We start from the raw sequence: 18,209 nt of genomic DNA on the forward strand, positions 1-18,209 counted from the left end.
ATAGTATACATAAAATGTTTAGAACAGTGCCTGGCATAAAATACAGTCTTAAAAATATTGTTATTATTAGTCACTTCCAAGACAATTTATGCCTTTTCTGAGTTTCTCTGCAACTCTATTAGCCAAACTTGTAGAAATTTAACCTAGTACATGACCCATTGTGAGCCAATGTGATTCATGACCAGTACAAATTTTTCTCAATTCAGCCCAGTATTGCTTTCCTGAATTGCCTTAGTAATTCTCTCTCTCTCTCTCTCTTTTTTTTAGAGGGGGGGGATTTTTTAATATTTATTTTTTAGTTTTCGGTGGACACAACATCTTTATTTTATTTTTATGTGGTGCTGAGGATCGAACCCAGCGCCCCACTCATGCCAGGCGAGCACGCTACTGCTTGAGCCACATCCCCAGACCAAGCAATTCTCTTTTCAAAATAGCTTTATCATATTTTTCTTTTTACTCTATTTGTCTTTTCAACATACAATTTTGAACTCTTGACAACCAGATTAAGAAGTAATTAAATATTTTCAAAATGTATAAATATTGAAAATTCTTAGGGGAAAAAAATCTCATCTAGCATTTGAAATGTAAATGTTCCTAATTTGTATCCTTCTTTTTCTGTTCTTATTCCTATTATTAAAGTTAAAATTTTGATTATTGTAATTGTCTTTGGATTGATCTCTTCCACCAGTCTCTCCTTACTTCAGTCCATCTTATACACCAATGTCAGATAATTCTTTCTAAAGTACAGTTTAATCTATTTCCCTGTTCAAAAACTTCTGGGGCTCTTGATTGTTTAATCAAATAAAAATTCCAGAGGCTAGCAAAAAGTATAAAAGACATATTAAATTTGCTAACATATTTCCTACCGATAAACCATTTATATATTCAGAAAGCAAAAATGGTGTTCATAAGTGAGACTGACCCTTTGTCCCAAAATTCAAATTGTTTATTGTCTTTGATTTTAGAGGGTAGGGGATTGTTCTAGATAAATTTTAATTAGAAATTTTTAAAGTTTGGTACTTGAATGTCCAGTGTTTTGAAAGTTATTTATGTAGAATAGTTCTTTATATGGATATAAATTAGGCATTTCTATGACATGTTTTGCTATCTATTTTCATACTATTATAATGAGTTAATTCCAAGTACACAAAACATCAACAAAAACCAACCATTGACAGTATAATCATTGCATTAGATAAAGCTAAAGATTTTTGAGACAGAGAGTATATGAAAAGGTCGAAAACAGTCAAAGCCTTTTATGTGAAGTAGAATTTATGTTTTTATGAAGGTTTTTCTTAATGCTTTAAAACAGGTGATTTTTCAGTGTAGGAAGTTAATTGCAAAACAAAATTGCCTCTTTGTCAAAAGTGAGCATACTTTTATTTTATAACTTTAATACTTTTAGACATTTATTAAGTAGGCATCTCAGTTAAATGCTGACTAATCTTGGTGAGAGATTTATTTAATAACTTGTAAGTATTGTGTGTATATATAGCATAGCATACTTAAATACTTCCCTGCTGTTAAACACTGTAAAAAACAATATTTTGAATTGCTTTTGGTGAAGGCTCAGTTGGAAGTAGTAGTAGTATTAGAAGGGATTTTAGAAGGGAACACTATGAGAGTTTTAGTAGGAAATCTGTGAATTAGGATATGACTTCAAACCTGACCTGTGACAGATAAGAGGGATATAAATAGAAATAATTATAATGGACTCTTTTCAGTCTATAGACTATATGTATATGCACTGTATTAGTGTGCATACATAATATGCACACTTACATATCTTATAACTTCACTCTTTGACAGAGCTAAAGATGAAAATAGACTAGATCATTGGTTCAGGCTTTATGAGCAAAGTACCATTTTGAATAGGAAGATTCAATATTAAAAAACTAAAAATTAAAGTGTAGCATCCAGCCACTTTACTTCCTGATAACAACAGAGGTTTATGTTTAGAAAATTAAGGGGTTTTTTTTTGCACAAAGGAGTGGCAAATTTCTAGGGATTCAAATAATATCTTCCCCTTTAATCTGTATTCCACAATAGAAAGAAAAGAAAGATTTTTTCCTCTTTAAGTTAAGGGGCAAAAGTTCAAATGGGGAATAAGAAAAGGGACTAAAATATGTGGATAACAGATTGTTTAAATTGAAATTACCTTTTATTGTGAGCAGAAAAATCAAAAGGGAGGTCAGATCTCTAAGGAAAAAGAAAGTAGGTGGTAGAGAAAGATATTAGAGTCAGACGTTTCCTGTGCAAGTCAAGATCTGGTGAGGCCATAAAGAGTCCATTTTTCCTTCTGTTTTCCTTTGTTTCTTCTTTCCCTCTCCTGTAAAGAGGGAACAATAATGGAGAAAGGTAAGGGCAGAGCTAATGGGAGGGGAGAACAACCTCAATACATTTACAGGATGTTTGCAGGTCAGATAGAGATAAAAAAAAATACAACATGTGGATATACACTTAGTAAAAACTTATGCAAGGTACTAAAATCCAACAAGTTAAAGAGATTAGGCTTTGCAGAGTAAAGTCCCACCAAAGTAGTATGTTCAGGCTAATATTACATATGAGGGGGAAGGTTCAGACTGTGGGAAACCACCTTTTAATCATTTACTTTCATCCAGGAGACTTTAGTTGTTGTAAGAAGGCTGTCATGTTTTAAGTCTTTCTATCTTTTATGGAAATCAATGTGATAGATGGTAGTATTGAGGTAAAAATATTTTTAAAGAGCATATTCCTTTCTTATTCTTTTTTTTAATATTTGTTTATTTATTTGTTTGTTTGTTTTTTTATGTGGTGCTGAGGATTGAACCCAGTGCCTCACATGTGCTAGGCAAGTGCTCTACCCTGAGCTACAACCCCAGCCCCAAGGTTAAAATTGTTAGAAGCAAAAGAGGAGCGATTGGTAAAGATCTGCTGTAGTTGTCTGTAAAGACTTATTCTTAACAGAATTACCTATTCACAAGTCCTTGTTATTCAGGATAAGTACATGCCTGGGCTTTGAGAATCCTCAAATTTGAGGATACTACTATGCTATATAATTTTTTTCAGAAAAATGCTATGAAATATAATTGAAAACCAAAGACCTTAATGAGAGTTATTTCATCCATGCCAAGACAGCAAAGCCACATAGAGATGGGGAAGTTGGTTTGACTGCAGTCAGCCTTTGAATGATTTTTACCCCATCATACTTATTTCACAGAACATGCTATTCTAATGTGTACCTAAATAAATGATGCCCTATTAGTCCTAGACCCTCAGAATCATCCTTAAAAGGTTGGCACTGAAATATAAATCCTTGAATGACTAAGATCTCCTCTGTGCTATGTCTTTAATTATGGCTGTGTTTATAATGTATTAACCACAAACATGCATTAATAAGAGATAACCGGTAGGCTTTTGGTGGTGACACTTGTCCAGTTTACTAATGATACTTGGAAACCACCTATATTATCTAATCTCTTAGTATTATGGCAGTTTCTTTGGAAATTTTAAGTTTTACTAGGGTTGTAAAATATTTTCATTATTAATGGTCTTGGCACTCAGAGCTATATGCTTATGTAAAGGAATAAGGTTGTGGGTCTGCTATTACAGAGTTACTATTTTAATGATTCTTGGAATGCTTCAGTTTTTCAAACTGAATTCTGTAAATTGGCTGTACTACATTGTAGTATTGTCAGCCACAGGGAAAATTAAGCACATCTCTATCTTTCTTGCTTTTCTTATGTTTGCCAAATGAGAACAGTGATAGGGCATTAATGTTACGTCGCTTCCTTATTTAAACATAAACATAACAGCCCAATAATGAGTAGTGTAGAAGCAGAGGCATTTCTTCAAAACCTTGTAACTTTCTAGACCTTTACTGTTCTGCTTGTCCTTGCGTTCTCTTTCTTCCTACTAAAGTTAGGATGTGTTTAAAGATAACCTGAGACTACCATGACAGACAGCAGCAATGATACTTGCTAGAAAGCTAAAATGTGGATACTGCATGCCATCTAAGTCCATGTTCAAAAGATAGTTTAAAAACAAAGACTGCCAAAATTTGATAAGCCCTGTGATTGGGATAAGGAAGTTTTGAGGGAACTAGAATTTTGCCATGTATTACTCTTAGTCCTGAAGTTTTCTTACTTTGGGAAACAATTTTGTTTCAACTTTAAGATAATCATGTTCTATTCTGTCTTCCTGCCCCGCCCAGTGTGTGTGTGTTTGCACATATGCATGTGTCCCAAGAATAAGTATTTATGTTACTGTCTGGCATCCTTATGATTGGGAATTGTTAGAAGGAGAGTGGAAAAACCTAAGAGGGGAGAATGGGAATTCCTAGCTGACTATAGAATTGTGGCTAACTAAGGTGGTAGCTAGTTTTTTCAGGGATGGAAGTGGTTAGATGATGACAAAAAGCAAGTATAAGAGAAATAGAGAAATGTAAAAGAAGTATTTTAGAGAATGTTGAGTGTGTTTAGAATCAGTATATTTTTATAGACCTAAGAATTCTTTAGCATAACTTTAAAAATCTGTCTTCATAGTAATATTAAAGCAATTATTAAAACTCACTAAAGAAATTCATCTTCATATTTAAACTTATAACTCACCCATTCTGTTTGATTGAGAATTTTACACATTTAACTATTGTATATAGTGTAGGAAATAAGAAAATGGATCAAAATCTAAAGGAATCCTTGTGCATTTGTGAAGTCATCTTGGGGAAAATTCCACATTCTATGCTAATGTTTTAGTTTTTCTGATTTTATAGTATCTTTATATTTGAGTAAGACTAGTATGTAGTTCGTTCTCTCTCTCTCTCTCTCTCTCTCTCTCTCTCTCTGTTGTTGTTGTTGTTGTTGTGCTGGTAATTGAACCAAGGGTGCTCTACCACTGGGCTACATCCCCAGCCTTTTATTTTTTGAGATAGGGTCTCACCAACTTTTTACCATGCTGGCCTTGAACTTGTGATCCTCCTGCTTCAACTTCCCTAATAACTGGGATTGCAGGCTTGCACCTCTGTGCTAAGATGTAGTTTCATATAGTGAGACTTTTGATTAGTAGTTCTTGTATGAAACAGAAGGAAAATAATAGATTTTTTAAATTAAAATATCTACTTTTCACCTAGGTTCACCATTTTAAATTCGAATTAAGAATTTTTTATTTCTAATTTTAGTATTTACTCCACATTTGGTGAAAGACCTTATTCTTTCAGTCTGTGTATTTTAGAAGGCTATATACATTGTGGCTCTTTAGGAGACTGAAGAATCCGTCAAAATAATTCTCTTCCCCGGGCTGGGGTTGTAGCTCAGTGGTAGAGTGCTTGCTTCGCACACATGAGGCCCTACATTCGATCCTCAGCACCACATAAAAATAAAACAAAAATAAAGACATAAGAAAAAAATAGTTCTCTTCCCCTTTTGCCTCTGGAAAGACTATTTCATAGTCTGCTAACTGAAATTTATATAGCAAACTGAGAGGCAGTAAGTTTATGCATAACATCAATTTACTGCTTTAATTTAAATAATTTAAAAGGCAGGATCAGAATTAATAAATTCACTTTCTAGTTTTAGGTGTAATATTTAAATCCACCATGATTTTTTTTCTGTCAAGGGTTATGTAACCTTTTGAAACAAAACCTGTTATCAATTTAAAAAATAACATTATGCATAGTATATTTGTATCTATATTTTTCTTTTTTTACTTAAATAAAAAGAGTAGTTTATTGTGCAGAGTTGGTTTTTGTGGTGATTATAAATAAAGGGAATTTGACTCATCTGGGATCATTAAGGAAGAATAAACCAATACAGGAAGGTGGTTGTGATTTCAGGAGCATATTTTTACATGAGATGTTCTTGAAAGAATGAAACAGACTTGAAAAATGCTTTTGAATAATTACTGTTGGAATCAATCCTTTTTTAAAAAAAAATTAGATCTTTGAAATAAGAGAATGGTGAGACAAAACTACAAATGAAAAGTCAAAGAGCCAATTATTTATAAATTTTCAACATTTCTCCCACTATTAGAGTAGATCTTTGAAAACATTTCTTTGAAACCCAAACAATTTGAACCATAATCTTATAAAACATGTATTTTTATTACCATGTTATTTTATAATATTTCAAAGGAAACAATCTTTAGCTTAACCTGTAATAATAAATTATTTGGGAAATTTGGCTTGACATACAAACATTTGTTTTCTTGATTCTAGACTGAGGTTGATGGTTAGTGGTTTATTGTTCCTGTGATTGGCATTAAAAGCCTTATTTCACAGCTTGCAGTGAGGAACTATTGAGTAAAGAGTGGCTGTGTTCCACAAACTAAATTCAAAAAGTGTCAATCAAGGTCTCACATAGGTTACTTAGAGAATGAGTTTTCTTACTGATTTCACCAAATGTCACCTCATGCTGTCTTTGATTGGCACAGCCTGGCAGGGAGGATGGATGAATCTGTCACCGGCTGGTTAATTGTGTTGCTGGTCTCAGTCTGACATCAGGTCTTTGACTCTTAAATGGCTCAATACAAAACAAATTAGCAGATTGTAGTCATATTTCTCATTCTATATGCTTTGACTTTGTTGAATGCAGTCCATAAATCATATTGACTGACACACAAGTAAATGATGAAAGCTGCTTTTGAGACATGAATCTAGAAAGCAGCACTGTGAAGGTGCATGGAAGGATGCATATGGTTGACCCTTTGGGAATTTCCTAGGAGCCAAATGTCTCTTTACCACAATTGTTCTTAGAAGAAAAGCTTTTGGGTAATGCAAAAAGGATCTAATATGTCAGCAGATTCTGTTTTACAAGTGCCTTTGAAATATAAGAAGTTTGTCTAAGGGTTTTCTCTCTTTGCAAGTTGTTTTTCAACAAAATGTTAGAACATGAAAACATAGTTACACTTAAAACTTAAGCAGGTGTTTTAACTTATTTATTGAATTTTGTGTTGTTAAAGAGAAAAATGTTAATAGTTGCAATTAATTTTTCAGATGAGGGCAAGAGAAATTTCTAGGTGCTTAAAATTTATTAAATGTGCAGTGTTTTTTTCAGTCATATATTATTTGGGCTTTTTTGTTATCAGGTTAAAAACCAGGTCATCTCTAATAAAAAGGGATAGTTTTTAAAGATAATTATAAAAATTGTTAGATTGGTTTTGTCTTATAAAATTATTAAATTATTAAAAGCTTCAACAATAACAGCAGTAATATTATTCAAGAGTGGTGTTTAATTATATCAAAGTATGTGCAGGGCCATACGCATCAGAAATAAATTGTCAAATATATTTTTTAGGTGTGCATATTTTGGAGAGATTAGAATTTTTCTATCTAAAAGTAAGTAGTAGGGGCTGGGGATGTGGCTCAAGCGGTAGCACACTCGCCTGGCATGCGTGCGGCATGGGTTCGATCCTCAGCACCACATACAAACAAAGATGTTGTGTCTGCCGAAAACTAAAAAAATAAATAAAAAATTCTCTCTCTCTCTCTCTCTCTCTCTCTCTCAAATAAATAAATAAATAAATAAAATTAAGTAGTAGATGAAATCTAAGAATATATGTACACTTTCTATTGTTAGAAAGTAGGCACTTTAAAAGTATGTAATCTTATAGAACATAATTTTTTAAATGGAAAGAATCTGAACCTTTGATATTATTAACTTAAATTTTGATCTCTAGTAACGAAGAATTTATTTCATTTGAAAAAGTTATAAAATATTTTATAAATATTTTAAACTTCTTTGAGAACAATAAGCCTGTATTTAATATGCCTAATCAAAAAAAAATAATGTTAGGATTTTATTATTATATGTAACTTAAATATGAATTTTCATTACCCATTCCTACCATTTTATGGAATAACTTTATCTGTACTCTAACCATCATTTTCAGCTCCAGTTACACACACACACACACACACACACACACACACACATATATATTTGTAGCCTCTGAATCTGTTAAATTTTAAAGGTTCACTGAAAACAATACTACTTATATTGTGCAGTGTATTTGCTTAAATGAACTTAAAATGAATTTAATAATAAAATTTGCAGTTTATTAATCTGTTTTTGTAGTGAGTACATTATAGTAGCAACATAAATAGAACATGGAGCTGATTTGATGAAGAAGTACATTAAACTAAAATATAATAGTTGTTCCATTAGGTCACAATGACATTTCCATTTTCACAAACCTATTATATTGTAATTAAATAACTGGTCATTGATTTCTTCTTTTTCTGCTTTTATCCCCCCTCTCATTCATATTGATATTATTCTGCTTGGGGAATGGAGCTGCATGTCTCCCAGACTAATTCCTTTTAGGACTGGGGGATCTTGAAGCATGCTGGGTTTTTCATTGTTTGTTACATTCCTTTTTGGCAGTTCATCAGTATCTGTCAAGTATATTGTTTGCATCAGCTTTTATCTCAAGTTTTTGATTGAGAAATTGACATTCCATTTCAGTTTTCTACTGTGCATAGTGTCTAAATGCTAACGAATCATTCATAAAAGTTCTTTGTTTCCAGTCTGATTATTAATATGTAAGTTAAAGAACAAACATTCTAACAAATGTGAAAATATATTTATGTTCTTTATTACTTTTCAAATCAAATCCACATAAACATTTTTGTACCCATTTATTGTAGCAATTATGTTTGGAAGATATTTTTTCATGATTGTAACTTTATTGTCTTTGTGTTAAGTAGGAAGAAACCTAATTATTAAATATAAATGGTTAAATATTTATTAATGGAAATGAAGCAAAACATGGCTTGTCTCCAGAAAGTCATTTTTTCTAACCATAACCATAGATCTTAAATTTTATCATCAAATCACCAAATCTCATAATGGCTAGAGGTGGCCATTCTAGGAGCAGTATTATACTAGAAGATTTTATCTAGAAGAGTCTTTAAAATATTTTATTTTAAACTTCTATTTCAAATGCAAAAAAGCATTTTAAAATAAATAGTTTATACTAAAAGTGATGTAGTATTGTAATTTAGCTATATAACCTAGAGGCTAAAAGAAGAAAACTTAGGGCTATCAAAGTTCATGTAGTTGCAGGACCTTATTAAAGTAGAAAATATATTTAAATGTTATATACCTTAATAAAAGAAAACCACAAGCATATGTAGTTCACTTAACTACTACATATTTCTAAATTACCAAATGATTTTAAAACTCAATTTCTAAAACTAAATACAGATCTGTATTTAATTCAATTTGAAGTCATACTAGTAAATAAGCCTCCCTCCCATCAGTAATTAAAGCTGTGTCACATGCTAGCATTCTGAGTAGAAATAAAGACTTATGGCTCAAAGTATATTTTGAATTTTAGATACAGTTTAAATAGTAATAATAAATTACAACATTAACTTTCTTCATTTTGGTTTAGTTAAATATACAAAGGAGAGCTTAGAGAGCATTATATGGAAAAGTGTGTTTTTTGATGTTATGGTGATTTTGTCATAAATGTCATATTTTAATATTGAAATATCAATATTTTTAAAATTTTCAGACATTATTTTAATATTAGATATTAATTCTTTTAATCTTAGATATTTCAAGAGATCTGAAATAATAATAGCTTTTTAACTTGTGTTTCAGTTTTCTTTGTATTTCAGTTAGATCTTTAATGATATATCCTGAGAAAGATGAGGGAACTAAAAATATTAATTTTGGTTCTTACAATACAAAGGCATAGCTATTCAGAATGCAGAAACAGAAAAGCCAATAATCACTATTAAAAGATTGTCAGTATATAATTTTTGTACTACTTTATAGTATATTTTTGTATTTGCTTATTTATTTATTTTTGTTTGTTTGTTTTTTGTTTGATTTAAACAGGGGAAAGTCGCCCAGACAGCTTGCATGTCAGCCTGCCAGCATCTGTCAACATCCTTGATGCAGATGCTGCTGGATAGTGAGTTAAAACAGATAAGCATGGGAGCTGTTCAGCAATTTAACTTAGATGTCATACAGTGTGAATGTAAGTACCATGTTGGTTAGTTCATGAATTTCAAGGAATGTATATTTAAATTATATGAAAAAAATTATATATATAGTGGTAGTAGGATATTTTGAAGAAGGAAAGGATCTAATATAACTAAACTTTTGGCAGCCTTGTGAATAGAACTAACTTCTTTAAAGGAAGAGAAAAATGAAAATTATACCAGCTTCACATTCAAGGTTTCTAGAGAGGCACTGAAATGGTACTCTAAATTGGGATAATTCAAAAGATAACTCATTATCCCCAATATTTCTTTCTCAGGTAACTCTTTTTTTTTCTTTTTTAAGTATTTTTTTAGTTGTAGATGGGCATACTACCTCTATTTTATTTATTTATAAATAAAATTATTTATTTATAAATAATATAATATAAATAGATTATTTTATTTATTTGTAAATAAATAAAATAGATTATTTTATAAAATAAGTAAATAAATAGAATAGATTGCTGAGAATCAATCTCAGTGCCTCACATGTGCTAGGCAAGTACTCTACCACTGAGCCTCAACTCCAACCCTCTCAAGTCATTCTTGCTTTCTTGCCAGGACTCTTAATGTTTGTCATAAATGAATGAGATGATTCTAAGTTTATTACTTTTTTCTATTAATAACTTTTTAGATATTTGGTAGAAGGACAATCTTAAGACCCTGCATATCCAGGCTGGGGATGTGGGTCAAGCAGTAGCGTGCTCGCCTGGCATGCATGTGGCCTGGGTTTGATCCTCAGCACCACATTCAAACAAAGATGTTGTGTCCGCCGAAAACTAGAAAAATAAATAGATAAATAAATAAATAAATATTAAAAAAATTATCTCTCTCTCTTTAAAAAATTTTTTTAAAAAGACCCTGCATAACAAATGAAGTGTCTAAATTTTTGTTTATCTTTCCAAACATTTCTCAGGCCTTTATCGTTGCCATTATTTTTTACTTTATTTTGTTTAGGTACTAAGGTTCTCATATTCCATAATCTAGTATTGACATTAGCTAATCAGCTTCAAAACCGATTTGGTTACTTGTGTGTTATTGGCCTTATTATATGTACTTCTGGATATGGGTTTTATCAACCCTTAAATTATAACTTTTAAAGTATAGAACATGAGTATACATTAGCAGTTTTCAAGCAGTACTTTCAAATGAGTAATCCCTTGTTGACAGTTGAGTTAGGCACCTCCACTGATAAATTAAAAGTCAGTGGGGCACAAGAAGGATTATAAAATACTTGTCTGAGGAAATATTTGCAACAATATATTCTTTGTGAAAGACATTTAAAAATTAAATGTCAGCAGCCTGCAACTTTTTTCCCCCAACAAGGATCAAATATTCGTGTGCCCATTGTGTATAAGGTTTTCCGCTAGAGAAAAAAATTCATTTTCTTAGGAAGTGTTTCTAATTTTCTCTAACTAGAAAACATTTATTTTCTTTATAAAAAATAAAACTAGCATTTACAAAATATTTTTTGTATTTGCCAAAAAAAATACTTTAAAAATTTTTACAAGCTATCTAAGCTCAAATTATTATTCTATAAGTAGTTTGAAACTAATTTCTTTCCTTCCTTCCTGCCCTCCCTCCTTCCTTCCTTCTTTTCCTCCTTCCTTCCTTCCTTCCTTCTTCTCTTTCTTATTGAACCCAAGGTCTGGCACATACTAAGTGTGTGTTGTACTTCTCAGCTGTGCACACAGCTAAAAACTGATTTCTTAAAGTTTTTAAAAAGTTGCCTTATGCCAGGTATGGTGGTACATGCCTATGATCCCAGTGACTCAGAAGGCTGATGCAGGAGGATCACAAATTTAAGTCCAACTTCAGCAATTTATCAAGACCCTAAGCAACTTAGTGAGACCCTGTCCCCAAAAAATAGAAAATAAAAAATGAAAAGGGCTAGGATGTAGCTCAGTAGTAAAATCCCCCTGTTAAATATCCAGTACCAAAAAAAAAAAGTTTTCTTATGAGCTCATTCCAGTATGACATTGCTTATGTACATATTTTACATTGATATAGCTTGAGACATTTTGTTTTATTATATCTCTAGTGTGACTTCAAAATAATTAGGTGGTTGAACCCTTTGTTGATGTTTGGTTATTTCTTCTCAATTAGATTTATTGCCGAATGATAGAAATTGCTGTTTGGTTAGGCAATTCAATGTCTAACTCTCTCTGTTCATACTTTTGTATGAAGTGTAGCCTAACTAAGTCGGCACTCCACCCCCACCCCCTGGCCAATCTTTGCCTTATAACTTTTTGCTTTTACTCACTACTTTGGGCAGAATTGCTAAAGGATCCTTTTTAAATGTGATGTTTTCTTAAAGGACTAATCTCTTGAAGAACACCAAGGAAGACCCTGAGTATGAGGTATAACTCAATTAGGAAAGTCTGAGGTCAAGAATAAGAAGGATAAATCCTAGCCTGTTGGGGGCTAAATTTTGGCACTGGAGATAGGGAAAGGAAGGGACCAAGACTCAAAGAGAAACCATAAAAGACAACTTGGCTTCCTTTTAAGATTCTCCCTTTGGGTGACTCTGGCTCTTAATGCGCATCATCTATCACCATAATCATTACTTTTTAAATACAGTATCATACTTTCAGTAATGACAAAACAAATATAAATTGATTATATTTTCATGTTTATTTCACAACTTGTGATGTTAAATGTTTTTCCCCGCCAAAAGGCATCTTTTTACTTTTAATAGTGTGGTATAAGTGATGAAGGAGTCCCATACTCTTTTCTACTGCAACTCATAGACTTTCAGTGATTGACACATAAATCGTTTAAAAATGAACGGTATGGGGCTGGGGATGTGGCTCAAGCGGTAACGTGATTGCCTGGCATGCGCGGGGTGCTGGGTTCGATCCTCAGCACCACATAAAAATAAAATAAAGATGTTGTGTCCACCGAAAGCTAAAAAATAAATATTAAAAAATTCTCTCTCTCTCTCTCTCTCTCGGAAAAAAAATGAACGGTAGCTTGGCATGGTGACACACTCCTGTAATCCCAGTCACTCAGAAGGCTGAGGCAGGAGGATCACAAGTTCAAAGCCAGTCTAAGCAGCTTACTAAGGTCCCGAGCAACTTAGTGAGACCTGGTCTCAAAAAAAAAAAAAAAAAAAAAGAGTGAGGGTGTTAGAGATGTTTTTCAGTAGTTAAATGCCTGTGGATTCAGTCTCCAGTACTGAAAAACCTCAAAACAATAACAAAAACTGCAGCTTTCTCTAGTGAACATATTAAGAAAATTTTTAACTAAATTTTCATTCTATTTTAAGTAATTTTTGGCTTGTTTTTCTTTTTTTTTTAATTAGTTACACATGACAATACAATGATCTTGACATATATTACATTTGAATCAGATGGGATATAATTTCTCATTTTTCTGAGTATGCAGGTTGCAGAATCACATTGGTCATGCAGTCACATATATATTCACAGCAATAATAATGTCTATTTTATTCTGCTGTCCTTCCATTCCCCCCTTCCTCTCCCCTCCCCTACCATCACTTCTCTCTACCCAATCTAATGTGACCCACTTCTTTTTTTTTTCCTTCCCTCACATTGTCATACATATATTCTGTATAACGATGAAGGTCTCCTTCCATCTTCCATGCAATTCCCCTTCTCTCTCCCTTTCCCTCCCACCTCTTTTCCCTATCTAGAGGTAATCTTCTTCTCATTCTCTTCCTCCTTACCCCATTTTGAGTCACCCCCCTTATATCAGAGAAGACATTTGGCATTTGTTTTTTTTTTTTTGGGGGGGGGAGGATTGGCTAACTTCACTTAGCATAATCTGCTCTAATGCCATCCATTTCCCTGCAAATGCCATGATCTTGTTGTTTTTTAGTGCTGAGTAATATTCCATTGTGTATAAATGTCATATTTTTTTATCCATTCATCCATTGAAGGGCATCTAGGTTGGCTCTACAGTCTAGCTATTGTGAATTGTGCTGCTATAAACAATTATGTGGCTGTGTCCCTGTAGTATGCCGTTTTTAGGTCTTTTGGGTATAGTCCGAGAAGAGGAATAGCTGGGTCAAATGGTGGTTCCATTCCCAGTTTTCCAAGGAATCTCCATACTGCTTTCCAAATTGGCTGCACCAATTTGCAGTCCCACCAGCAATGTATGAGTGTACCTTTTTCCCTGCATCCTCGCCAGCATTTGTTGTTGTTTGACTTCATAATGGTTGCTATTCTTACTGGAGTGAGATGGTATCTTAGAATAGTTTTAATTTGCATTTCTCTGATTGCTAGAGATAGTGAGCATTTTAGAAAGCAGTTTGTATACAAAGTATATTTTCAGTACTAATTAGTATGTATGCTTTAGTATGTATGGGTCAGGGAAAGGAGAAGATAGGAAGAGGAATTTGGCTAGATAGAAAGAAGGCTAGAGTACATGGTAAATTTGTGAAAAGAAGGGGTCTGATTATTATGGAATCAACTTGGATATGGAGGAAGATAGGTAGTTTACATGAAGAATCCCTAAAGCTAAAAAGATTGTTGAGTTTCACTGCCGACCTCATAACACACAAACTCACATACTCTTCCACCTTGAAATCCTCTCTAAAATAACCTTACAGTATAGTTGTCCAGATATTCCTTGAACATCTGGTGTGGGAGATTAGCTACTCATCAGAAACTGTTTTTCTATATGATATCTTGCTTTATTATTATATTACATTGAGCTGAAAGCACTTTTTCTCTAAACTTCTCTTGATAGACCTAGTTCTACCTTTAGGCTAGTGTTATCATTAGTTCATATTGTGCCTTTATGCAAATTAGAAAGGTGTTCTCATCAAAAGGCAAAAGTTTTCTCCTTTATATGAATTACAGAAAGTCTAGCCTTTTTCTAGCTGGTCTCAATCCCTACCAAGTCATGTGACTCGTTGAATGAACTATAAACTGAATTTCACTTCTCCCTCCCTTTCTCCTTCTCTGGGTACCTGTGTATAGGAAGTAGCCTGACAACTGTATGTGCCAGTCTGCTTAAAGTCATATAGAAAACAACAAATCCTTATCTATAAGCTAATTATATATTAAAACAGCTCTTATATCGCTCTAAACTTTTGAAGACCAGACACTAACAGTTCTTCCTATTCTCACATATAAATTTAGCTCCTGTGCTCTTTTTTGAACAACTGGCTTGACTCTGTTTCTGTTTGATGTCAGTGTCTAATCCCCCAGGTTTAGGGGAACCAGCATAATATGTAGGTGGCCTATCAAATACATTATTCTATAATCTGTACTTTATTAATGAAGCCCAAACTATTATGACTTTTTTTAATGGCCAGAGTATACTTAAATCATTGATGCTACAGAGCACTAAAATCTGTACACCTTTTTCTTTTTTTGTGATTGCTAAGCTCTGGAGGTTTTGTTTTACTTATAGGAATGGAGATTGAACTCAGGGCCTCCCATGTGTACTAGGCAAGTGCTTTACCACTGAGCTTTAGCCCTCTAAGTTTTGTTTTTCTAATCTTATACTTGTATGTATGGTTTTTATTTTAGTATTTTAAGATTATTCCATAATTTTTATTTTTAAGATTTATTCTATAACTAGCCTATTGAGATCTTTTTACATCACAGGTTAGTATTATCTATAGATTTTAATCATGCAGTCTGCATATTTAACAAGGTCATTTCTAGAACATTGGGTAAGACCTGTTATTAATATTCTGAGATACTGTATATCATAGGTTCTCAAAACATGGTCCCCAGATGAATAGCAGTAGCATTGCCTGGGAACTTACTGGAAATACAAATTCTTCAGCCCCACTTGCTGAATTGGGAATCCTGGGAATAAAGCTCAGCAATTTGTTTGAATAGGCCCTCCATGAGACTTCTGAAGCACAATAAAGTTTGAGAACCACTGCAATACCTGAACCTCCCCCTTCATATCAACTTAGATCCATTATTCAGAATCTTATGAGTACCTTGTGGTTGTCTTAACCAGTTTCTAATCCTGTAAGTGAATCTAATTTATAGTTTAATGTTTTACCCAAAATTATACGTCACCTTGTCAGATGACTTGCTAGCACATAGAGTTAATACCTACCATTGAATTTTCCTCATCTAATTATCTTTTCAAAGAAGAAAATGATATTACTGTGATTCTTCATAAACCCAAATTGACTCATAGTAATCACTTTCTCTTTAAGACTCCAAGAAACCATTGTATAATAGTCTGTGATTGGTTCCCAAGATTTATGTAAAATCCCACCAATCTGTGGCATATTAGCAAGAGATCCAGAGTCCATGCAAATTAGATAACAGGAATTGAACTTAGATTGGAGCCCATGAACTACCAAAGATCCTGGACAACTCAGGAAAGGCACTTAAAGAATTTAAGCAATAGTGAGTGAGTTTAGTTCCAAGTATGAAATATAAGCATCATCAGGAGTGCCCTTTAAGGCCAGGCGCTATGGCACATACCTGTAATTCCAGCGACAGGAGGATCGAGAGTTCGAAGCCAGCCTTAGCAGTGGCGAGGGGTTAAGCAATCAGTGAGACTCTCTCTCTGGGGACATGGCTCAGTGGTTGAGTGCCCCTGAGTTTAATCCCCAGTATAAACAAACAAAGTGCCGTTTATTCTGAGTTTGATATTTCTTCTGTTTGCTTTAGTCAGAAACCAAAATATTTACTTTACCATCCTTAATACTTTGTTAAAACATTTTACATACATTCCTAGGCTGCAGAATGTCATTTCACAGCGATAAACAAATAGCACATCTGGATGAAATGTAAGAGATGGAAAGTTGGAACTAATTCAGTTGCTGACAAATTATTATGTACCATCATCAGCCATGTACTTTTGATTTTTGTTTGGGTGTTTTTCTGATGATGAAGAAGAATTAATACTAATCATCTACAGGCTCACTTATTTCTTCAAACAGTGTGTTGTTATGGTACTCCTTTCCCTGGTGTTTCTTGCAGTGAGTATCACATACCTGTGAGGTAAACTAGCTTAAGCCAAAATTTCAGTAATTACGAAAGTTTTTTTTTCCATGTTAATTGACATAAGACTATTCATTTATTCAAATGTTTAATGAGAACCTCTTACATGTCATATATTGGAAAATGAGAGATGAATCAGACTTCAAATATTTCATAGTCTTTTTGGCTGGGAAGGAGACAGATGCATTAAATGATTAGAATATAACAACTTCTTAGGCTGGGGTTGTGGCTTAATGGTAGAACACTTGCCTAGCACATGTGAGGCCCTGGGTTCGCTCCTCAGCACCACACATAAATAATAAAATAAAGTTCAACTCAAAAGTTGACAACTCAAAAAATATTAAAAGAAATTTTTTTTTAAAAAAACAACTTCTTTATAGAAATATATATGTAAAGAGAATGTGATTCATTCTACCTATCATGGGATTGGTAAGATTGATAACAATGAGAAGTGAAATTTGAGGTTGGTCTTTTAATGAGTAACATTTCATTGAAAGCAGGGAAGGGCATTCTGAGAAGAGGGAATGGCATAGGCAAAAGCATTGTGATGGGATTGTGCTTAGGGAGTCTTCAGGCAATTTCATGTGAGTAGACAGCAAGATGCCTGCTGAAAGTATGAAAAGGTATGACTGAGAAAAGTTAGACTCCTGAATGTTTTAACTTTATTTTATCCAGGAAGTAGGGATCCACTGAAGCTATTAAATCAAGACCATGATTTTATGAAATCTATATTATAGAAAGTTAATTTTTGTGTTACATGGAAACTTAACTGAAATAAGGGAGAGACCAAAAACAGAAAGACCTACAAAAGGCTCTTGAACTTTTTCATGTGAAAGATAAAGAGAATTTGACCTTGGAATGTGGGAATGAAGAAAAGAGGGTATATTCCAGACATCTTAGAGGAGGGAATATATACATATAATTGGTGAACTAAGTAGAGGTATTATTTGTTATGTTAAGGTGGTTAGAATCAGAGAAGTACACAGTGAAAGAAACCTAAAGAGTGCATCCCATGGCTAGAGGGTAGGGAATAAAGATAGAGAAAAGAAAAAGAGGAAGAGATGATACATCAAGGGTAGATAGTTTAATTAGTGAAATTTCAGGAGCACTTAACCACTGAGCCATATCCCTAGCCTTTTTTTTTTTTTTTTTTTTGTATTTCAATTAGACACAAGGTCTCCATCAATTGCTTAGGGCCGTTGGGATTACTGGCTTGTGTCACTGTGCCTGGCTCAAATGTTTTAAGATAGTCTGAGCACATGGCAGGAAGTTAAGACGTTGGCTCTGGTCCTGAC

The 18,209-nt window shown here is 33.2% G+C and overlaps 1 protein-coding gene across 5 annotated transcripts in view; it reads left to right on the forward strand.

Annotated features, from left to right (window-relative positions):
• Exoc6 (exocyst complex component 6) overlaps positions 1-18,209 on the forward strand; it is a 196,491-nt gene that overhangs the window by 135,343 nt on the left and 42,939 nt on the right. For all 5 annotated transcript variants that reach the window (XM_046450218.2, XM_046450219.2, XM_058581092.1 and 2 more), the window contains one exon: positions 9,822-9,963. In XM_046450218.2, coding sequence (XP_046306174.1) covers positions 9,822-9,963 — 142 coding nt within the window. The remainder of the gene's footprint in view (positions 1-9,821; positions 9,964-18,209) is intronic.

Source organism: Marmota monax, unplaced genomic scaffold (genome assembly GCF_021218885.2).
Source record: "Marmota monax isolate L192 unplaced genomic scaffold, Marmota_monax_Labrador192_F-V1.1 WCK01_AAM20220418_F8-fsc00004, whole genome shotgun sequence".
In the NCBI taxonomy this organism is placed as follows: Eukaryota; Metazoa; Chordata; class Mammalia; order Rodentia; family Sciuridae; genus Marmota; species Marmota monax.